This window comes from Lissotriton helveticus, chromosome 4_1 (assembly GCF_964261635.1).
Source record: "Lissotriton helveticus chromosome 4_1, aLisHel1.1, whole genome shotgun sequence".
NCBI classification, from domain to species: domain Eukaryota; kingdom Metazoa; phylum Chordata; class Amphibia; order Caudata; family Salamandridae; genus Lissotriton; species Lissotriton helveticus.
In genome coordinates, this window is record NC_136063.1 from 617,929,537 (window position 1) to 617,954,665 (window position 25,129).

Here is a 25,129-nt window from a genome sequence, read left to right on the forward strand (position 1 = left end):
CCCATCCGGCTTCCCTCCGCGCACATAAAACATCTTGCGCGATGGCTGTAAAATGCTGAAGTCAGCATTACTACAGAGCTGCGGTCACAGGGCATTGTGCGCCTTGTTTGGGTTGGTGCCTTTCCCCGTCCCTCGTTGCTGCTTCCGATAGTCACCCTTTCTCTGCCTCCTTCCTCTGTCAGTCTTCTCGTCCTCTGCCTTTCTCCCTCGTCCTGCAGTCCGTCTGCTTCTCCAGGTCTCGTCTCGCACGTATTATTCTTTCACTTCAGCCGTATGTCTCCTCCGTTCTAGGGACATGCCTCCTTTGCTTTCGGATATTTATTACCCACCCCCCTCTTCGTCCCCTACCTCCAGCATTTCCTCACTCCTGCCTTTCCCCCGGCGGAACCTGAGCTATATATACATTATCACACAATGGGAAACCGAAAGCACGAAAGAGCAGTGGAACCGAGTTGTTTCCTGGAACTCATCCCGTATATATCACCCCAACTGAACAAAGAAACAGAACTTCGGGAAATTCCATCTCGTGAGCTAGAAAGGAAATTCCGAGTGTAAAAGCACTTTTCGCATTTTGAAACAATTTCGTTCTTTTTCTTTGCAGCGTAAAACGGTAAAGAGAGTGAACTTCGAGGTCAATTTAGTTTCGGGAGATCTTTCAATGCCCGTCTAGATTATTCATTCATTCACATGGCGACCATACTTAATGCACTCCAGAGGTGTTTTTGGGGGGCATAGGGCAAGTCACCCCAAAAATAATTATACGAAAAAAAAGCTAACGGTCCATTTTAGAGTGTGAGTTTTCAAATATATTGACCTAAAAGTCGTATGTTGTTCATGACTTGCTGACGGGAATTTGATGAGATACATCATAGCCTGAGGGACTGGCTGAATAATAAGGAACATTCTCCGCAGCAGCAAATCAAGTATAAGAATCTTCAGCGTTGTTAAATCAAGGCTTCCGAGAAGAGTCTTTCAGCCATGACAGCAGTCTCCAGCCTACCCAGTGTCTTCCTGCACCCTGCATGGCAATGACTTGTGATTTACATTGCAAGTCCCAGGCTGAAATCCTAAAAGCCTCTCAACCTTCTTTTCTCATGAGGCTTGTAAACTGAAATAGGAACAAGCAGTGACCAAGTAAATAGGTAGGATATTACTGTGATCAGGCAAACAAGTGGAATACAAACAAGTACTGGCGTTGCCAATAGGTTTCGCATTTGGAAAGTTGGAGCTATTGGTTTTGTAAATGACATTTTATATTTATATATTGTAATTGACAATGCCAATAACGATATATAAATATAAAATGTCATTTACAAAACCAATAGCTCCAACTTTCCAAATGCGAAACCTATTGGCAACGCCAGTGCTTGTTTTTATTTTGGTTTACTGAAAGTGGGATTTGTCTGTCACCTTGCCCAGTCAATCAGTCCACCTTTTTAAGTTCTCCTCATCCCTCCAAAGAGGCAGAGCTGCTGCATAGACTGAGCCCCTGGCATCTTACTACATTGACCCCACCTGACAGGCCATGATGTATGATCAGCTCATGATGTATGATCAGCTCTTTGTGGGCTCCGTCTTAGCCAAGAAAGACAAAGTGGTGACCAAGCACACCATTTCACATTGGGTTTATCCTTGTGTTAAAATCTGCTATGCTTTGGTTAAAAAGATCTTCCTGGAGGCATTTGTGCCTATTTTGACAGTGTCATTGTCCTTCGATGGCTCTCACCAGAGGCACCCCAGAGATTCACATTTGGTGGGTAGCCACAGGGTAATCTTTACATTCTTTTAAGCCTCACATCCCAATCCTACAGCGGTGGATACTTTGCCAGGGCTGTTTTGCTTAACTTCCATGATTAATTGGTGCTACTCAATCCCATTGGAGAGTAATGCTCTGAGACTCATTCTTAAGGTGAGGAATCTGCAGGAAAATCATTTATTCAGAGGAAAAATGTTCATACCTTTGTTCATACCTTTGGTAATAATATTTATTGTAGGTAGTCTGTAAATTAGTACGATGAGTATTTATTTATTTATCTATAAAGTTTTATATAGCGCAAACAAGGTCCCAAAGGTTATCAGAGCGCTTTACATTAGGAAGGAAAGGAAGGACCATAATGTTAAAACAGGTAGGGAAAAAAACAAGAATGATCATAGGTTACACACAAAAAGCCACAAGGAGATTATATTGAACAATATTAAAAGGTGCACAATATCTCATTGTTTCCAAACATATCTTATGCTGTGTTGCCGTTGATGCTGTCTTTGTTCCTCTCAGTACTCCACAGAAAAGTACTAGTAACTGATATCCGTATGCCTATTTGCGCCTTCTGTTCTACACAGTTGTCATCCTGGGTGGGTGGAGTCACAGCTAAGGCAACATTGTTCCACCTGATGAATCTGGAGAGCAATTGCTGGGAAAACCGTTCCAGATTCAGTTTTGTACCTGAAGGATGTTCTTAAAGTGTGAAATCAGCAGGGAGATATAATACCCGCTCAAACGTTTTGTTTTAAATATAGTAGCTACACCTTGAGAAAGCTTTTTTTTATTTTTATTATGGTTGAAGGCTTTTTATTAATGTTTTCATTCAGTGCTTTTGCTGAATTGCGGCGCAGAGAGGTGCTTCTCACACAGATGCTATCCCGCCTGCACATTCATCTACAGGGTCTTCTGTCTGTAAAATTCACAATGCCTCTAGTTTGTCTAGTAGTGACACTGTCCTCAATGGTGGTTTTTTGCAGACGACCCTTCTTTAATGAGGTAGTTTTCTAGTCTCTGATGGAAAAGGGTTCTGTTTTTCTTTTTTCTAGTGGAAGTGCACAGGTCCAATTTACCGGAGTCCCAAATCCAGTGACCTCTAGGCTTTATGTTGGGGCAGTGGCAGACTACTGGCCAAATAACTAGATGGCCCTGCACCCCACCATTATGGAACCACTCCCCCCCCACACTTGCTAGCCTGCGCCACGCAAGACTGTTTTAAGATGGATTGAAATGTTGTGCAGGGGACCAGCCTGGCGATCCATTCCAGAATTGGAGGATGATCACAGGTGGTGATAGGGGAGGATTGTATTTCACTTTTTTAGGAAACACCGAGTTACTTCAAAGGTGAATAGGCTGGATCTGTTCCTCTTCCCTGCATGCCTAGATCCGTGGAGGAGAACACAAGATGTGTTCTTGCCAACTGGAATGTCCATAACTAGAGGCCAACAGATTGAAACAGTTAGACCTCCGAACTTCCCACTCCACTCAGATTACACAATTTAGACACATTACTTACTTAGATTTTGGTCCAGGTGCTTGCAATTTCCTCATCTTATCTGTCAAGTGTAATGTCATTCCATTTTGTATGGTGCAGTTCACTGACATTTTGATGGTCTCCTTCATATTTGCCACCTTCCAACATGGAAAATGCTTGATACTACAAGGCAAACTCTGTTGTGAAGGGCACATTTTAAACTATGCAATCCTTCTTTCATGTCTTACCCTATGTCAATCTCTTTGTAAACACACTGTGGTGAAAACCTCAAGTGTCCTAAATGTAATAAATATTCGGATGACCTCTGTCTGGCCCACCGTGCCTTTCTAAAGCATTGCAAAAAACACAGGGCTAACCTACAGAAGAAGTATCTTAGTCTGCAGAAAAGGAGTGTGTTGCTCCTCAATTCTTTCTATCTTATTGCTCGATAGGTAGATTGTTGCAGAACTAAGCCCAACTTATGAGCCATTTTAAAAGTAGCCATTTAGGTGGTTTGATGAGATACCGAATCTTACACAGGCCAGACCTTTTTGGTTTACATTTTGCTTGTTATCAAGGAGTAAAAAAAACTCCACAGCATGTCAGTCAGTGAAGATAATTATAGTTCACATCCTTTAAATGAATAGGTTTCATGGTGTAGCAAAAGGCTTTCCTGATGTGAAATAGAGCAACTAGATTCCTGAACCTGGTTGATTAATTTTACTATGACGAAAGAACTCTTGGAATCAGTAACTCCAGTGAACTTGCATGTTTTTACTTTAAGACCATTTTCAATTTTTAAACATCATTTTTCAAGTATTCGGCAATTGTAGGTAAAGCACAGTTCTAAAGTTTCTATCACTACTTTAGTCTGCACATCCTTATGTATTCACAGTTATCTTGGAAGGTATCCAGTATTTCTTTTGAAAAAAGGGCATTGCTGTGGCATTTCGATTAACCCTTTTCTCTTATGCAGTTGTACAGAACGGGAAACATCCATTACAACGAAACTTTTACAACGCACTACCATTACGACGCAACTTTTACAACGCAAACCATTACAACGCATAGCGCTGGGGGGCGCTCTAGGATAGGGAATGTATTTAATATACTATCCAACACCTTCCCTACTATCCACGGGGACTGGAGTTGGAATAGTAAATTAAATAAATCACTATCCAGGGCCTAAAAGCATTATGCGTTGTAATGGTATGCGATGTAAAAACCGCGTTGTAAAGGCATGCGATGTAAAAGTATGCGTTGTAACGTCATACATCCGTACAGAACTGTTTCTTCGACTAGTCCAGTCCACTTTCCTTGTTGAGTTGGAATTATCTTGACCTCAAGCCTAGTTTTAGTCGTGGACCTTTCCATATTGATTGACAATGTAATGAAGGTGTATGGATCAGTGGCAGTTGAGAGCCAGGCATTAAACTGTTAAATAAGTCTACCAATGAAATATCATCACTGTGGATCCACAAACTCTCCATCATTCTTGTTCTGTAGGCAAGGGTGGGCTTTAGATTACGGTCAGAAAATCCTAAAACAGGCATGAAGGTACTCTGCAACATCCTATTTGTTTATGTTGAGTAGCAATCGAGCACTCCAGATGCTACTTGCTTTTTGATAGTTTTAATGCATGGTGGGAGCAGATCCATGAACAGGAGCTCTTCTCAGTAGATGCATAATTATTGGTTATGTAGCCTAGATATAACTCAAAACTGGTATAGCAATTTGGCCTTTTCACTCTTGATCTGATAAAATCAGGAGACTTTAATCTTGTTTCACTTTTAAGACTAACACTCGTTGTGAATGTGCATTATCAGGTTTAATGTGCTTTCTTATTTGCATTGTGATAGAATCCCAATTATTTATTTTCAGAAGAAAAGGCATTGCCTGTGGAAACACAAAAAGAGCAACCATCAGGTATTGTTGTTTTATTTTTTTAATAAATGTATGCATCTCTTTCTTGATATATTTAGTGGATTACCATGACGACAGAGAGGATACTGTTAAATGGTATCTATCCGTAACAGCATCTAATTTGGTGTTCGAGACATGTGGGCTGCTGAATTCATATCTTGTGCATAGATCGCCGCCTAGTGTTGGGTCCGGATGATTGCACATTGCTGTCCTGGAAGAGTCTTCGAAGTATCACAAGATAGGTGGCTCCTCCCCTGGACTACAGTGCGCATGGGCATCGACTCCATCCCCAGATTGTTTTTTTCCGCCATTGGGTTCGGATGCATATTTGATCTCTCAAGTTCGGATTCAATAGAAAACTTTACTTTTGGCATAGAGGCCTTTACTATATCGTCTGTATTGTCTTGCGATCGGTGCCCAGTTCTGTTCCGGCTCAGTTCCCGAGTCAGACATCCAGAGGAGTCGCGTGGCTCTTCAGCACTGAAGGCCCGGTCGACGCCAGAGGCCTTATTCGACGAACCATCATGGAACGGAGCCCGTTCAAGAGGTGCCCCGTGTGCAACTCGAAGTATCCTCACATCGACGTCCACCCGGTGTGCAACAAGTGCCTGTCGCCGGATCACGATGAAGCCAACTGTATGGCTTGTTCTCGTTTCCGCTCCAAGAAGACGATTCGACTTCGGCGTGCAGCGCGCCAGGAGGCCCAGCAGACGGCACCTGACCCGGTGAACATTTTCGATACCGAGGAAGAAGAGGCAGACGAGCAGGAAGTTCAAGAGCCGATGTCCAATCCAGCAGCGGAGATCGACTCCTGCTACGACGCTGATGTTGAAATGCTCGATACTGAAGAAATCGTCGACGAGGTAGGAGACGACGATGGGGCCTATGGGGCCATGGAAGATAGCTCGAGCGAGGAGCTATGCCCAACGGTCGAAACCATTCATAAGGCTCAGGTCGTGGGATCGCCACATGGCCTTACCCAAGATCTTACACTGGGTTCTACAGCCTCGCCTCCGGGTCCGGCTTCGGACACTTCTAAGGAGCCACAAATGGTGAAATCGCAACCGAAAGAGAAAGCATCGGCGTCTACGCAACAGAAAGCACTAGAGGCGCCATCGAAACCAAAAGTGCGTGTTGCTTTGGTCGGCTCGAAGTCCTCGGACCTCTCGGCGCCGACAAAGCTTAAAAATGTTGTCGACCCGGTGAGGTCGCTAAAGGGTGTCGAGCCGAAGACTGGGACACCGAAAACTCTGGTCAAGGTCGTCGACCCGAAGAAATCGGAGCCGAGGACCGTCGACACTGAAAAAGGACTCGGAGCTCCAAAGGTTGTCGATCCTGCGCGTCGGACGGACAAGGCCCGAAGCAATACAACCCTCGAGTCCGCGCCTGGCGGTGGCTCAAAGGAACCAGTCGAGTCGACGCAGCCGTCCGCCTCTTTCTCGAAGAAGGTGTCGGAATCGTTGAAGCGCATTAAAGAGAAGGCTTCCACTGTCGGTCCAAAATACACTTCCACGCCCAAGCCTCCCACCACACCTCAAAAGTCGCCGGCGCCCATTCAGTTTACGCTGCCACCAAAGGTGGTGCCGAAGGCCTTCGCCCCTAAAACGGCCGTCGAGGGGTCCATGAAGGTGTCCACGGGGCCGAAGCCTACACCTGCGGTTGTGGGCGCTAAGTATCGACAACCCCCGCTCGAAGAGCAGTCGGAACAATTCATCGACGCCAACACGGGTAAACTTTCTATTTACAAAAGAAAGATCACCCCGGCACAGCCTATGGAGTCCTACACGATACCATTGAAGAAAAAGAAGCCTTCCACGGATTCACCCGTTCTTGTCGAACCGATAGCTCCACATGCCCAGGACACTGCTCCTATCTTGCCCACTTTCTCAGATGTGGAGGCTGGGGAAGATGACTATGATGAGTACAACTACCCTGTCGACACTGATCCTGAGGATCACCATGAACCATGGGCAGATGCTGCTGACCCAGGAGATCCACACACTGCCCCAGACACTCAGGTGTATAACGTAAAAACATCGCCTACTGAGGACTCAGCGGCATTTAATGCGCTTATTGAAAGGGCAGCCAAAAATCACGATGTGCAGCTCCATGCTGACCCTATTGAAGTGGATTTTCTGTTTGACACCTTTTCCACCTCTGAAAGGACTGTGAAGACTCTTCCAATGCTAAAGGGTGTCTTAAAACTTGCTGCAGACATTTTTAAAGAGGCCACAAAAGCCAGGGTTATAAACCCCAGAATTGAGAAGAAGTACAAGCCGGCGCCTGGGGACCCTACCTACATCAAGGGCCAGTTGCCGTCGGACTCTCTGGTTGTTTCCAATGCCCGGAAGAGGGCAAACTCACAAACTACTGGTGATGCTCCTCCCCCTGACAAGGAGTCTAAAGTGCTAGAAGCATCGGGGAAAAGGGTGGCGGCTCAAGCGGCCAATCTCTGGCGCATTTCAAACACTCAGGCACTCCTAGCCAGATATGACAGGGCCCATTACGATACACTTGAGACCCTGTTACAACACTTGCCTGATGAATATAAGGAGGCAGCAGAGATGCTCATCCAGGAAGGGAAACTCATCTCGAATGCTTCTATTAAGTGTGCACTGGACGCAGCAGACACCGCGGCCAGGGCCATTAATACTAGTGTGATGTTACGGCGGCAGGCCTGGCTAAGAATCTCCGGGTTCAAGCCGGAGATACAAACCACCATCCTAAATCAGTCTGTCAACCCTGATCACTTATTTGGACCTGAGGTAGACACCACCCTGGAAAAAATCAAAAAGGACACTGAAACTGCGAAGTCTATGGGGCTCTCCAGTCGCAGCAGTTCAGGTGTGGTTCTTTTCGTCGCTCAGGCAATGGAGGTGTTTCCAGAGGCCAGCTGTCCCAGCAGACACAGTACAATAAGGGTGGCGCGCAAACCACGTACACCAAACAAAGTAGAGGTGGCTATCGCAGAAACAGCGCCAAAGGCAGAGGTCGTGGAAACAACAGCTCCCGATCCTCCGCCGCCAACAAACAGTGACGCCTTGTCACTGCCCCCCGACCATACAACACCGGTCGGGGGGAGACTCCAACAGTTCCTGCCGGTCCGGAAATCCATCACCACAGACAGGTGGGTCATAAAGCTTATCCATTACGGTTATTGTCTGGAGTTAACATCCACTTTACCCAACATACCCCCAAAACACCGTCCTATGTCCACAGAGCATTTGCACCTATTGCAGCAGGAGGTACTCGTCATGCTGCAAAAAGGGGCAATCGAGCTCGTGCCGGTGGAAGAAATGGCACGGGAGTGTACTCCCTGTACTTCTTAATCCCAAAAAAGGACGGGTCCCTCAGACCCATACTGGACCTCAGACCCCCAAACCAGTACATTCTGTCAGAACACTTTCACATGCTAACACTGCAGCAAGTTCTTCCGTTGCTCAATCAGGGAGATTTCCTCGCAACATTAGATCTAAAGGATGCATATTTTCACATTCCGCTACATCCGTCTCACAGAAAATACCTCAAATTCACCATTCAGAATCCGCATTACCATTTCAAAGTCCTCCCTTTCGGGGTGACGACAGCGCCCAGAGTTTTCACAAAGTGCCTGGCGACAGTGGCTGCACACCTCAGGAGACAAAACGTTCACGTCTACCCTTCTCTGGACGACTGGCTTGTCCAAGCACACTCGGCCCAGCAGTGCGCCGCCAACATGTCCCACACCATTCACCTTCTTCACGATCTGGGATTCTCACTGAATTAGCCAAAGTCACGCCTTAAGCCCGCCCACGTATGGCAGTATCTGGGCGCAACAATAGACACCCTGGCAGCCAAAGCACAGCCAAATTCAGTGAGGATCAACAGCATTCAATTGCTGATACAGAAATTCAGACCGCAACACTCGCTTCCGGCACGAGTGTTCATGCAGTTGGTAGGCATGATGGCCTCCTGCATCTTCATAGTCCCGCACGCGAGACTACATATGCGTCCGCTTCAGGAGTGCTTAGCACGTCAGTGGACTCAGGCTCACGGACAGTTGAAAGACCTAGTGTTGGTAACCGGTCGTGCATACAACTCTCTGCATTGGTGGAATCCACACAACCTTTGCAAGGGACGACCGTTCCAGGAGCCTGTGCCACAGATTATCCTGACGACGGATGCATCTCTCCAGGGTTGGGGAGCTCATGTACTCCACTACACAGTGCGGGGACTATGGACAACGCAGCAAAAGAAGATGCACATCAACCTCCTTGGGGAGCTCATGTACTCCACTACACAGTGCCGGGACTATGGACAACGCAGCAAAAGAAGATGCACATCAACCTCCTAGAGCTGATGGCTATCTTCCTGGCAATGAAAGCATTCAAGGTACATCTATGCAACAAGGTCGTGTTGTTCCGGACGGACAACATGGCGGCCATGTACTACATTCAGAAGCAGGGAGGTACACACTCTCCACAGTTGTCTCATCTGGCTCAGAGCATGTGGAAGTGGGCCATTCAAAGGAACATCTTCCTCATGGCAGAACACCTCCCGGGCAAGGACAATCAGATGGCGGACCTGCTCAGCAGGTACAGCCACCAGATGCACGAGTGGGAGCTACATCCATCAGTACTCCACCCGTACTTCCAGCAGTGGGGTCATCCAGAGATAGACCTGTTTGCCACAAAGGAAAACGCCAAATGCCAAAGCTTTGCCGCCAGGTTCCCACACCCACAGTCGCAAGGCAATGCGATATGGCTGAACTGGTCAGGCAGATTTGCGTACGATTTTCCCCCAGCACCTGTAATACCGCTGGTGGCACGCAAGCTAAAGCAACACTCGATGACGCTCATCCTGGTTGCTCCGACGTGGGCCCGCCAACCATGGTACACCACGTTTCTAGAACTTTCCGTGGTACCGCATCAAAAGCTGCGCCTCACTCCCAGGCTTTTGACGCAGAGCCATGGCAACATTCAGCACCCAGATCTGCAACAGCTCAACCTGGCGATCTGGCTCCTGAGGTCTTAGAATTTGGCTACCTCAACTTGCCTCCCGACTGCATGGATATCATACGAGAGGCAAGGAAGCCCACCACCAGAGCATGCTATGCGGCTAAATGGAAGCGGTTCGTCATTTATTGTGCAGGCCACAACCTCAACCCGCTAGACGCGTCTACGCACAACATCATTTGTTATCTGTTACTTCTTTACAAATGCAATCTGGCCTATGCTTCCATTCGGATACATTTGTCTGCGATAGCGGCTTATCTCCAAAACAGGCAGCATCTCTCCCTTTTCAAAGTGCCTGCCATTAAAGCCTTTCTGGAAGGACTCAAACGAGTCATTCCTCCCCGGACCCCACCGGCTCCTGAATGGAACCTTAATGTGGTCCTCACCCGACTGATGGGTCCACCTTTCGAACCTCTACATTCATGCGAGATTCAGTTCTTAACGTGGAAAGTGGCTTTCCTAATTGCTATTACATCACTGCGACGCGTTAGTGAACTCCAAGCACTAACTATCCAAGAGCCATTCATACAAATTCACTCCAACCGGGTGGTGCTGCGCACTAACCCTTAATTTCTTCCAAAGGTGGTTTCACAGTTCCATATCAATCAGACTATTGAACTGCCTGTGTTCTTCCAAAATCCTGAGTCAGTGGCGGATAGAATGCTCCACACTCTTGACGTCAAGAGAGCTTTAATGTACTACATTGATAGAACCAAAGATTTTAGGAAGACAAAACAACTTTTTGTTGCCTTTTCAGCACAACACAAAGGCAACCCCATTTCCAAAGCAGGCATAGCCAGGTGGATCGTTAAGTGTATTCAAATTTGCTATCAAAAAGCAAAGCGCACTTTAACGATCCCCCCCAAGGGCCCACTCCACCCGCAAGTTGGGGGCATCCATGGCTTTCCTTGGAAATATTCCTTTAGAAGACATCTGTAGAGCAGCCACATGGTCTACAACACACACATTTACAAAACACTACTGTGTAGATGTGCACTCCAAACAGCAGGCAGCTGTAGGGCAGGCTGTTCTCAAAACACTCTTTCAAACTGCTGCAGCTGGCACAGGCGGCCGCCGCTAATGGAGGGACTGCTATATATTCTATGCACAAGATATGAATTCAGCAGCCCACATGCCTCGAACCGAATATGCTACTTACCAGTATGCATCTGTTCTTGGCATGTAGGGCTGCTGACATTCATATCGCCCGCCCTCCTCCTCGGCGCCTGTAGCGGCTGCAGCACTTGCAATTACTCTTAGCATGGTCATCACTCACAGTGTTACACTCCATCTTTGCCACAATGGCTAAAAACAATCTGGGGATGGAGTCGATGCCCATGCGCACTGTAGTCCAGGGGAGGAGCCACCTATCTCGTGATACTTCGAAGACTCGTCCAGGACAACAATGTGCAATCATCCGGACCCAACACTAGGCAGCGATCTATGCACAATATATGAATGTCAGCAGCCCTACATGCCAAGAACAGATGCATACTGGTAAGTAGCATATTCGTTATTTTTCATATATACACGTTTAATGTTCTTTTTCGTTTTGAGAGATAGCTGCACAGCTCCAGCCATATACCTGAGGTTCTTTATATAAGTCTAGGTTAGACTCTTATATTTGGTAGACTGTGATAAATTAGTTTCCCTCAGCATCGTTTGCTAACATTTCTTTTCCAAAGTTAAGTTTACAATAACCTTAGCTTTCATAACATCTTAGCTCAATTTTAAAGTTGTATTCTGTCGCACAAAAAAAGCGTTGTCAAAAAAGGTTTTTCCTACAACAGTTTCCTTAGTTTGATTTATTATCTATTCCTATGTACGATTTATTAGTAAATTAAACTTCAAAAATGTTCTGAAGGTAGAAATGGTAACATTCTCAATGAGCTCTGAACCCTTCGGCAACATGCTTCAAATTCTATGCCTGAGCTCGGGTCAAGATAGCTCTCCTGATTGGCACTCCATTTCTTTGAATACGAACTGATTATGTGTAAACCGACCACAATTCAGTAAAATGGCTGGTTATCAATTTTCAGCTTTCCCAAAAGTCCCAAGGGACAGCATCTGGTTCCAAAATGGCAGATGCCCACATTGAACGAAAACTCAAAGCCTCGATGGATTATCAAAAGGAATCCTCAATGGATTCAACGGTGCTGCTCTACCACCAATTATTTACCCACCTTTCATCACTCACAGACAGCTGCAATGATATCCCCTGCAAACCATAAAACAACTTTTGAAGTGCAAAATGCAGGCTGTCTTGTACAGTTTGTCTTCAAGATTGTGGGCACGCTGGAAGATATGAAGCAACAAGTGGATTATCAGTGAAGGAGATCTCATTGGATTGGCCTTCCCAACAATTATTAATCGCTCTCAACCAATTATGACTTCAAGATGGCAGATGCTTTGAAAGTCCCATATCCTTGAACATACTGGAAGTAGCGAGGTCCGCAACAGGGCCTCCAATTGCCTGCTCTCTAGTCTTTGCACCTGCATAGTAAATGAAAGGTAATTAACCTCAAGCATTGCCACACTATTGACTTTTAACTTTCATTGTGTATTATTTTATGTATCTGAATCACTCTGATTGAAGATGACCTTTCTGATTCCTACTGGATAGATGAGACATGGAGTTTCAGTTTGCAAGTTCCTTGCCAGCTATCTAATTCATCATTAAATATGTTCCTCTTTGCAGTTTGTCGTACAGCTTAACAAATATAGTGATTACTTGTGGTAAAAAGGAACCTAAATCACGCCCAAAACTCCTAAAGCAGAGCACCCCTCCTTACCCATGCCCCTCCCCCGACACCCTCCCCCCAAGCCAGACACACTGGTAAAGGTTAAAACTCACATCAACACTATTAACACCATCTTTATCAAACTCTCAGCTTTACATGAGCTGGTACCAAAACAAACACTGCATATTTTATTATACCAGAAGATGTGGAATATTATTCAAAATCATTTATAGATTGGAAACCTGGATCCCAAAGGTCTTGCGAACCACCTTTACAAGCCGTTTTGAGCTGATAAGAGTTTATAGAATGCCCGTGCCTAAGCTATAAAATGCAACATTTCCTGGATTTATTGTAAATCTAGTATTTGTAAAGTATTTGTATCTCTCTACAACATCAGGATACTGAATTAATTCAGGACAAAAAATGTTAACAAGCAGCTAATTTAGAATGGACACAGAATCAACACATCAAGATTGCTTACTATAAGGAGACGGTTTTCACACTTAACGGGTTTGTGGTGCGTAGACCCCACCTCAAAAGTAGGAATTTGCCGGTTTCATTTACCGGACTAGCCAAGTTTAGAGTCTTGTACAAGGATAACAATCATTTCTGCCTTCACCATGCAAATCATCTTCTTTGGACAGTATCTCAGAAGCTGAGATGGACTTCAGCTCACATACCACGAAATGAGGAAAGCTACCAGTTTGTTCACTTTTGTTCTACCTAACCGTCTTGCAAAACTATGCATGTTATTTGTTGCAGATTACCTTGACGTTATGTTTGCACTTTAGACAAGTTTAGAGTCACAAAAGAATGCTCAATTTCCTTGATTATACGTCACCATCTTTGTGCAACGTTTGCTGCTGTTCTCCATTGAGTAAATCAGTACTGGATGTGGCTTTTATTCTCGTGTTAAGAAGGTGTCTAGCCTGAAGTATTTTCTAGTTATACAAATTTAATTTACTACATGGTTACACATTTAAAGGTACAAGCATAGCTATTTTCTTGTAAGTGATTGAATGTTTTCCGTGGGTAGGGACTCTTCCTTTGCTTTCTCACGCTCTAAATTCTCTAAATAGGGGGTTAGTGGACTAGGCATAGGATGGGACGGTTTTACATTTACCCAGTGTTCCTTTTCTTTCAGTTCCTCTGTACCTTATACTTAATATATTTACGCTAGACTACACAGATGTCCTAATTTCAACATGCAGCTTTGAGCCATAGCAGATTAATATGTTTATATCTCTTAAGGAAAAAGCTACAACTAGGTCATTGAGCAACTTTTAAACTCGTCTACTTTCTTAATATTATCAGATTTGTGTTACCAGCAGTGATATGACATTATCTAAATAAGCATACTATAAATGATTCGATAATTATGATAACATTCATGTCCCTTGACTGTACTAAATATGATCATTTCTGGTTTTCTGTCATAAACACTGGGGCTACATTGTACTTGCACATGAGACAAGGATAGGTCTGGAAGAAGCCTTGTGCCTTAGAAACTATTGTGGTGATGAGGTCATCTAGTCTCCTGCTAAAAAATGATGTGATAACATTCATAGATAAAAAGTCAAATAAATGCTTTAGAGTGGTAAAAATGTCAAATATATGCTTTATAGTGGTGAAAATGAATGAAGTGGGTAGATGGAATATTGCTGGAGTCCTCGAAGATGATAAGGAATGATGCCCAGTTTACATTTACGTCCCAACCATGGATGATTCGCTATTGTTGGTGTTATAAACTAAAAAGTTGAGAATGATAACTGTCAATCCACTTTGATCTTAGAAAGATACCTCAATCACCCTATGGAAGGGTTTCTAGATACTGTAAATGTAAATTCCATTCCTCGGGATCACATAAAGTAATGCATAAATCACATAACGATAAGATCTCAAAAATTGATGTAGACTTCTGCACCCTGATACTAAGGAGTTCACATTCTTCAGCTTTCCCTACCAAATGCACTCAAGAATAGATAACCTTCTATTCTTCCTCTCTCACCTTAGCTTTCCAAAAGGAACAGACATTGAACCAATAATTGTCTGAGGCCACATGTGCATCTTTATGACCTTGCCAGGGGCATTAGCCATTATAAATAGTAGAATCTGGAGATTGAAGAGTCCCTGATAATTCAACAGAACATTAACTTAATCAAAACCACCAATATTCACTATTTAGCGGAGCGTTGCAACTGTTGTTTCTCATTTCAGAATGTATGGAATGCACTAAAAGCCAATATTACAAGCATATTAATTGGCCTCATGCTGAAGACAATTAAAACTATCAATGAAAGACTCCTATTGCAACATTAGGTAAAATAACTTAGACTAGAATTTATGCATTGAAAAGGTTTCGAGACTATGGAATGAATAAATACATAGAAATATGAATATTACAACATATTGAGTTTTAGAGTAGGCATGTGAGCTATGAAACTATGATCCTTAGGTTGGTGTGAATCTAGGGAAGCAAGCCAAAATTAAGCAGCTTGCCCAATGGAAGCTAGATCTGACTTTCTGTCGGGGATTACATTTATAGAATACACACAGCACTCTGAAATTGCTGATGTATTTATATTCTGCTGTTCTAGTTTATATGCCTCCAATCTGGCCATAAACCCGGACATCTGTGAGCGCTATAGTCATAATATTGTTCTCCTAACTATTTCAGAAAAGTACAGGCAATTTCTAGATGCTCCAATAGAGCAATCCTAAGTCTTCATAGGAGTACAACATCTGAATAATGGCAAGGCACCTAGACCCTATATTCTTTTAGCCCAGTTTTAGTCCTGTTGGGTTCCAGTTTTCACTGATGAATTTATTTCAGAACTCTGCCTCTTCTGGAAGAGTTTGAGAGTCTCTGAGTGATACTGACAGATGGCAGCTGCATTTCTGTTACCCTTAGCCAATATAGCTTATTACCATTGATTCCAACATATATGTTAAAATGTTGGTCAATAAAAAAATACTGTCAATATTCATGAATCCAATGGAGATTCGGTAACAATTTTGTTTATTTCTCAATGGCATCATATGACTCTTCGACTACAAAGGTAAAGCAGGAGGACCCATTCTTTTAAATATTTGTTACCTAAACTAAGATAACCGATGAGGCTGTATTTTTCGCTTACTAGCAATAAAGACAGTTTCTGAAACATTTGGAACTTTGACATCGTAGTTGCTAACTTTGATAACACACTGTGATATGCTAGGAGTTTATTCCATTGCTCTAGGTTATACCCTGGGTAGAGACAAATTGGAAGTTAGACGCTTTATTGTTTATTGCATTCCAGATTTAGTTGGAGTTACTGGCTTGCTTTGCAACTTGAATTCCTAAAATATTTAGGCATCTGGTTTAACGATGACTAGTCCAGACAATTAGATAGAATGTAAAAATATCACTAGATAAAATAAATGATTTACTCGATAGTGGGTCCCTGGCATCTATTCCATGGTGGGAGAGATTGTAAACTATAAAAAATGATGATCCCTATTATGATTAATTACTTCATACGTATAATACCTTCCACGCTTTTCTTAGATTTTGTAGTAAAACTCTGATGGTGTAGTTACGCAGTTTCTCACCTTTCCATAGAAAACACTTATCTGTGAAAAAATGTAGGTTGGCCAGGCAGTTTGGAAGGATCAAACTAGAAGACTTTGTGACTCTCCAAATTGCTTTGTAAGAATGGGTTGCACAGTGATTGAAAGTAGAATGCGATCTACCTCACTATCTATCATTAATTTCTGTATTACCTTCATGTAGGATCAAGCCATAACAAATACTAGACCTGGTAAATTTAACCTTGCTCTTCTGTGGTTTAATAAGAGAAAAAAATGGTGCCACAACATATTGGGATAACTAGATCTCATATGCTATATTCTGTGTGTGATATCCAGGGCCTCGAAACATTTCCAGATAATTTGCTGAACTTAAATATAAATACAAAATAGACCAGTCCGAATTCTATAACTTTTTAAAATTAAAATATTCCACAGCTAAGCAGAACGTAAATGGGGATTTGCCGTTTATTTCTAAAAAGCACCTAATTTCAAAAGTGTATGAGATGCTAAGGCCCTAATTACGATGTTGGGCGAACTTGAGTCCGTCCGATTACATTTCGGTGTGGAAACTGACCAACTGTAAGTCGGCGGTTCCAAACACAGTAGTAGGATGCGACCGCACATGGTGCGGTCTTAAACTCTCTTTTCTCTATGGGAGCTTGTGCTGCTGGTTGTTTCTGCCCGCTGCATAAGCTCCCATAGAGAAATGGGAGTTTGTGTAAATCCCTGCACCATGTGGCTGGCACCTCGACCCCCAGCCGGAGGCTGCAGTGAGAAGGGGTCCTGCTAGGGGCCTCCAAAGTCTCTTTCTGACAGGCTTTCCGTGGTGAGATTTCCGACACCGACATCATAATCCCGATGGCTGAAACGCCTTGTGCCCGTCGGAAGCCAACTGGAATGAATGCCCGGTTTGAGTTCTGACCGCTTACATTATAATTAGGTGGTCGGAAGTCAAACCAGGGAGGCTTTCCGACCAACATCCTAATGAGGCCCTTAGACTCAAATCCTAAACTCAGCTTATTCTCTCTTTAGAGAGAGGCAAAGCGATTGGACAGTATACCATAAGAAGCCTCTATATAAAGAGAATTAGCCTAGAATTTGAAAATCTGCCTTTATGGTGAAGATCACCTCTTATCTAGCCCAAGCAAAATTTATGCTATTACATAAAACATTCTGGACACCCTTTTGTTCGTACATAATACACCTTCTTCCCTCTAATACATGTGAGAATTATTATAAGGAAGTGAAGAATTATTATAAGGAAGTGAGGTACTTACCACATGTTTGACGGTTGTCTTCTGTCAGAATATTGTGGGACATTTCATATTGTGACAAAGTCTTCCAGATAAAATTGCATCTCAACCTTGTGTCTATTTGTGTTGGAACATTTTCTTTTGATGATACATCTGGTTTCAACTCCACAGTTCAACTACTTTATTTAATTATTACACTAGGCTTCAAAACAATCCTGTGTAACTTGGAGTCCACTACCAAAATCTGTGTAAATACTTGATGGGAATAGAAGTGCTTCACCGGAAGTGCTGATTACATTTCAGTACAGCACTCCAGTCAATGAATCAGAAGTATTGTTCACGATCAGTGGACCTAATGAGGAATACTAGTTTACCAATGACCCTTGATGCATAATGCTGTATGTCAATACAAGACTATTCTCCATTTTTCCATTCTTCAGTATATTATATCTCTATTTTGAGTTTGTATTCAACTCTGATTTTTGTCCTGTTTTTAGGTCTTTTGCCTAGCGTTGCAGTGCGCAGCACTGCACGTGCATCACCAGACATTTAGTAGGTGAAAAACGAGGTTTGAGATACTGACCTAGGAATCGCACACGCTTGTGCGTGTGCTTTTCCTTTTGTGAGCCGCTATTGGCCTTTGCGTGCCTCTTGTAATGTAAGTCAGCATGCAAAAAAAAAAAATAATAAATAGGCCAAAAGCGGGTGCATTGCTCCGCCCACTGCCTATTGGTGTCTGTTACGAGCACCGGCCGTCATGTGGTTTCAATTATCGTGCCCAGACACGGGCACGATAATTGAAACCACATGGCTCGCAGTGGCGCGCGCACCACTCACAGTATTGTTCTTTTTTGGATCCATTTCATAGGGAAGCAATGAAATGAAAGAACCACTGACGTCTTGTGTGCTTCTTGTATTACCATTGTAGTGGGCAGAGAGTGCAATATGCTTTGTTAACAAAGGGCAGAGGTTACCCTCTGCGTAAAATACACTGCTTTTGTTTTCTCTATGTACCTATCCTGTTTGACTCACGCATAGGTCCAATGGGACAGCACACATCCTGAAACGAGAACTACGTCTAGAATGAATCTGCTTGAGGAATGGCACGCACACCTCTCGCACAAGCTCATATGAGAGTCTATAAAACATGTGTCCTTCCCTCGCATGGCGGGTGTGAGTGACATGGAACACACAGTGTGCTCCTGCGCACACTCCCCGCTGATTGACGGCCCGTGTGAGACAGCAGATGACGAGGGAGGAATGTGGGGCTGTCCCCGGCGCTTCTTCCCCGGGAGATCCCCAGGCACAGCCCCCGTGCCAAGGCTTGCTTATGCCTTCTATTTTAGGCACTTCATGGCTCTAAGCCCTGGAAGGCCCTAGGCTTCTTAAAATGGTCACAAGAAGGCCAGTAGTTTGTGTCTTTTGTATAGTGACAAGCGCAGGCACGCCGAGGAGCACATAGGCAAGTCTGGATCAACAGAAGAGAGCGGGCAGAGAGAAGCTTTAAGAGGCCTTTCTGTGTGACGTTGGTAATGGGGGACTTGTCCTATGGCACCCGGCACTGTCCCTGCTGACCCTGGTCTCAGGGGTCATCTGTTGAGCCACAGGATCAGAACGTAAACCGCGCCGCAAGAAACTTGTTTACTTTCTGCAGTCGCCACACCCTGCCTTTCCCCGTCCTCTCAGCAGCAAACACCAGAGGGGCTAAAGGTGAGGCACAGGGTTTAACCTGCGACAATGAGATCAAAGGGTACGTAATATCATCTAAGGGCAGTGAAACGATACAAGCAAGACCCACTGCGCCTGCGCAACCCCCTAAATTCAAAGCCTCGACTAATCGAGCTCCCTGGGGACTCCATTTCGTATAGTGGCCAAGCCCATCACAATCCAAACCAGCACGTGGCATTAAGGGCCAGCCGATGTTTGCACATTATACCAAGCCTACAGCAAGATGAGGCCGTGCTATCCAACACTTCCTGTTTCCGTTTAAACCAACTACGAAAACAATAGTCTGGTATCAGGCTGCCTCCAACTCCAGGTTTATTCCTGATGGGGCCTCAAGCTGCCACTCCTCGGACTCCAGCTTATTTACACTCTCAGGCATCATCCTGTAGATGTCCTCCTGTAGACATAATCCTGTAGACATCCTTTTGCAGGCGTCATACTGCAGGCATCTTCTTGCAGACGTCATCCTGCAGGCATCTTCTTACAGACGCCCTCCTGTCGACATAATTCTATAGACGTCATTTTGCAGGCGTCAGCCAGCAGGCATCTTCTTGCAGGCATCTTCTTGCAGGCATCTTCTTGCAGGCATCTTCTTGCAGACGTCCCCCTGCAGACGTCCCCCTGCAGACGTCCCCCTGCAGACGTCCCCCTGCAGACGTCCCCCTGCAGACGTCCCCCTGCAGACGTCCCCCTGCAGACGTCCCCCTGCAGACGTCCCCCTGCAGACGTCCCCCTGCAGACGTTTTCATGCAGACGTTTTCATGCAGGTGTCCTCAATCCTGTGCATTTTATTGGGTGTCAGCCAGGCGCAGGAGCTGTGCAGTAGAGAGTCCTGGGGTCCTGTTTACAGGCTCTGTACAGGTGGATAGACGGCACCTGGTACATAGCTAACCACCAAAACTGAGCAGGTATGTTGGTGGTGTTCTGAACTTCTGGAGAGGCCCCCGCCCACCCAACAGCCTTATCCAAGGTCATTAGCCCTACTTTTGCCCCTAGTTTTCAGTGGCAGCGCAGTCACTGGCGGTGTTCACTGCTGCATTACACGTCTCCAGTCCTGGCCCTTCTTGATACAATTACCATGGTAGACACCGCAGAGGGCCTTACAGACTGGGGTTGGCACACAGACATGGATCTTTGGGAAGCACTGTAAAGTGCCTTGTGGTAGCTGCAGAGCGCTTTGAATCAGATTCACACAATAGTGAGATCGGTTTGAGTTCTGAGTCACAACACACGAGTTGGCGATGGCACGGATTGTCATTCCTGGCCTCCGCTGACCATGAGTGCTTTCTGAAAGGCAGTCCAGCTGAGGATGTAGACTACATCTGTAGTAGACAACGGGTGACACAGTCCTGCCATGTCTGCCAGAGAGCACATCTGCCACTGCCAATGTAATTAAAGGTGTGGTTAAAAGCACGTAAACGAAAATTCAGTGCTTAGCTTAGTGTGTCGCCACACTGGTATTTTGCTTCTTCTGTCATTACATCCAGATATATCATACTGCAAGTAACATTACACTTACAACAAGCCAGTACTGTTGGGCTTTGCCAATAGTTGTTAGTTGCAAAAGATAAATCCACAACTACCATGCCTTTGTAGTATAGCATGTAGGAAATGCTTCAGTTCTGGAACGAAGGATACTCCGACCCTCTATTATGGTGTATTTTTTCATTTTTATGTGTTGTCTCTATAGCTTACATCGTAATCACAAATCTTTTGTTTACCAAATACGTACTCCTATTGTTCTGTCATCTGTGTGTGCATTTTGTGCCATAGTGGCATACTTAAGTCTCGCATTACAGAAAATTACAGCTATTGGTGTTGCATTATTATTTGCAACGCCAAAAGCTCAAACTTTTACTAATGCGAGACCTAATGCATTGCAAATGCTTGTTGTTCATTTGAATATACATACATCTACTGTCTACTTTATTCAAATCTATTCCACACTCTTCCCACCTCTTAATATGGCTTGCTTCGTCGGCCAGAGAACAAATTGGGTTATGAACAAAATTACAGTTTTGTATATTTCAGTATGATAATTCTATTTCTATTGCTGCTATACACTTGTAAAACGTAATAAGGAGTTTTGTAATAAGACATTTTAGAACCACTAATACCCTTTCTTTATCATATTGAAAAGTGAAAAGAAAATACAGTTCAAAACATACAAAACTTGCAAAATTGCCTATATTTTGCAACTGAAAATTCAATTCTGTTAAGCAGAGGAAGGTAAGGAATGTTTTACCCTCTCTAGTGAGGTACCATGTCCTTAAAAATGTCAATGCTCATTAGGCTGCAATACTACAATTACACAACATGAAACCAAATGTTCTACCACAAGTCGATAGTATCAAACTTGTTTTTTTACAGCAAAGAAAAATCAGAGAATCCATAAACCATAACTTTATCTCCACTCTTATTTTGTTTCAGATATGGAACAAAAGCAAAACTAAATTACAAAGCCGAGATAGGGATAAATAGATAATATTGCCCATTTGTTAGTTCATATAAGACCGCTTCAGTAATACACACTATTCAGATAAATATAGATTCAGCAAATGGGTGGGGATAATCTTAGTTTTTGTGTCCCTAATAAAAATTACATTTTGTGTTGTGGAAAGCAAGCAAATGATGTGAGTATTATGCTTGTTTAGGGCAATGATGGCCAAGATTCATTTGATTTAGAGCACCAAATTAGGAGATGGCATATATGCATAAGTTTGCCTGAAAGAAATCGAAGATTGACCAGACCTCCATGTTCTATAGTCTCTCATAAGTTCTCATACTGTTTACTAAAGACTAGCAGGGAATTCCTGGTAAACTAGGATATGAAATGGAACTGGGACACGATTTTGCAAAATAGGCCTCCGGCAAGAACATCCTACTGTCTAAATACAAGGTCTGAACAACAGATAACTCACCTACAGGAGACTTCTAAACTAACATTGCCAGCTTTGCTAATAATTGTTTGTTCAGTGTGTCTTCATATGGTACCAGGTCTTCATAAAACATTACATTGACCTTTCTTGATTGCGATTATCTTGGCGCAAGTGAAGAATAAACAGGAGTTTGAACACCAAGGAATGTTCTCCAAAAGATGTATCCACCTAAACATGGCTTGCTGAAATGGCTGACCTAAAGGAATGTAAATTTCTGTAAGCCAGTCCCTCTTCAACTAACTGACAGAAAACGAACACAGATAACATCCAGCCTCAAAGGATCAAAATTTCGGTCACTACACTGGGACTCTCATTACTAGGCTGAAGAGTATTTTTTGTGTCCTTGCTGACTAGTTTTCATTGATGTAGAAGTCTTCTTGCTTTGTCGTCCCATGAAATTCTCCAAATCACCAGAGGCAATTGACCTGCCTATTAGTGGTGCGAACAGCCAGGAGGTTCATCGAAGTCCTTAGAGATTTGTTTATATGGATTGGAGAAGCCCAAGATGGTTTCACAAGAACTTGCAACCTCCTAAAGTGGTGGCATCAGCACCAATTCTGCTTGGTGTTGCCTGAACTGCTTGTCTGCCTCAGTATCATCAAAAATGGGGGAGGCATATATTTGGACCTCAATCCAATCCTGAAGAAAAGCATCCTCTGCCTTCACCTCCTTGTCGGGTCTCTAAATTATCACATTTACCAAACGAGCTACCCTGCATGGTTCCAAAATCTCCATGATACAGCTTGAAATCACTGGAGTCTCTGAGGTAGCGGGAATTCAAATCTGATATAACATTTGCTTTGCCTGGAAGGTACTCCACAAGTAATATCTTGTGGCCTAGGTAATGTAAAATAAAAAACCTTGACAATCACTACTAGAAACTTAGAAATCTCTCACGTTGCCTTACATCTTGAACCTCAAAAATAAGGTACATTCTAACAACTGTGTTATTCAATCTCCTGTTCAGAGCCAGACGCAAACAGTTCTTGGCGGTTGTGAGCAATTGTAATTGTGAGATAAACCATTTCTCTAATGGATAGTGTGCTGCTTCAGACTCTCCATCCCATCGTACTGACATCTGCATTGATCACCAGATTTGAACCAATGGCAGCAGCAGGCAGGATTACACTCGGTATGAGTTATTACAGCAGGTCTTGCAGACAGCGCATGCGCTGATGCTCGACCTAAAAAGGAGCAGAAAATGTTAACTGTAACAGTTTTGTATGTTCTCAAGCCATGGCTAAGTCTCCTGTCCTGGTTTCTGAAAGAGTCATGAAGATTAAAAGTCACAGTGGATTGCAGAGGGGCAGCATCTCTAGCTATTGCTGTACTCTGTAACGAAGGGAGCCAGTAAAACGTCTTATATTGAAGAAGCCAACAGTCTCACTTGAGTCTGAGAAAGCTCCGCTCTTGAACAAGCACTCTTCTCAATTATTTTGTTTTGATTGCTGTTGTGTTGTCCCAGGCAAGTAAAGATTTGCTGTCACTGAGTTTCTTTTTAAGCCTATGAACTCCATTTGCCACTGTGTATCCAGGTCTGACGTTGGAGTGCTGAACCCTAGGTCCTTACAATGGGTGGCAGCATGAAAGGTGCACCCAATAGTTTCTACCGCTTAATCTAAGGATTCAGTGCTGCAGCAACATTGTGCCACACTGAGTCTTTCAAATGTGCTATCAGTAGCTGCAGGTAACCCTCGGACTAACATGTAGAAGTCACCTCTTCTACTCCTACCTTATTTTACCCTAGGTCAGGGATGCTAGTCGAATTGGCAATCTGCTCAGCACCCTGAAACCATCCAATCACCACACGGACCCCCTCCCTGCTGCAGCAGTAAAAGACTTCACCCCCTTCCTTATCCCTCTCTGGACTAAAATTATCAACAGCTCCCTCCAACAAGGAAGCATACCTGACTCACTAAAAGTTGGTCAGGTCACACCTCTCCTAAAGAAACCTACAGCCGACCCTTCTGATCTCAACAATTACCGTCCCATTACCAATATTCCCACTCTCGCCAAACTGCTGGAAAAATGCGCACAACTACAATTGACTAAACACATTGAACAATTCGAGCTCCTCAACCCGCACCAGTCAGGCTTCCGAGCAGGGCACAGTACAGAAACGGCTATGACTCACATAATTGACGACGCTCTTCAAATGCTAGACCAAAACGACACCTGCCTCCTCATCCTCCTTGATCCCTCTTCGGCATTTGATACTGTTAAACATGAGAATCTACTAGAGCTTCTAAACACAAGAATGGGCTTATCTGGAACTGTTCTCAAGTGGTTCACCTCCTTTCTTCACAACAGGGCACAGAAATTCAAGAGCAACAACCTGATGTCCTCGCCAATTCCCGTAACACTAGGTGTCCCCCAAGGATCCTCTCTCTCCCCAACTCTGTTCAACCTAGTCATGGAACCGCTCACCACCTTGCTACAAGCATCCAATGTACACTTTCACATGTACGCAGATGACACCCAACTTTATCTCAAATTACAGTCCCCCAAGGACATCTTGCTACTGAACTCAACGATCAGAAGCACCCAGGCCGATAATCATCTCAAACTCAATGCCCTGAAAACAGAGTTCCTTCTGATCTCACCTCCAGCGAAGGTCTCCACCACTCAAATTTGGCTTAAAGACCTAACTGCACTCAATGTCCAACCCACCATCGTGGACTCAGCAAAATCCCTAGGCATAACACTTGACACTAATCTGAACATGCAGCAACATATCACCAAGGCAACAAA

The 25,129-nt window shown here is 44.0% G+C and overlaps 1 protein-coding gene across 7 annotated transcripts in view; it reads left to right on the forward strand.

Moving 5' to 3' along the window:
* The window catches only part of ASPH (aspartate beta-hydroxylase), a 674,605-nt gene that overhangs the window by 350,451 nt on the left and 299,025 nt on the right, over nt 1-25,129 (forward strand). For 5 of the 7 annotated variants that reach the window (XM_078687254.1, XM_078687259.1, XM_078687257.1 and 2 more), the window contains one exon: nt 5,115-5,159. The exons of 1 other annotated variant lie outside the window; for it this stretch is intronic. In XM_078687254.1, the coding sequence (XP_078543380.1) occupies nt 5,115-5,159 (45 nt within the window). The remainder of the gene's footprint in view (nt 1-5,114; nt 5,160-25,129) is intronic. One more of the 7 variants, XM_078687255.1, reaches the window with a different exon arrangement.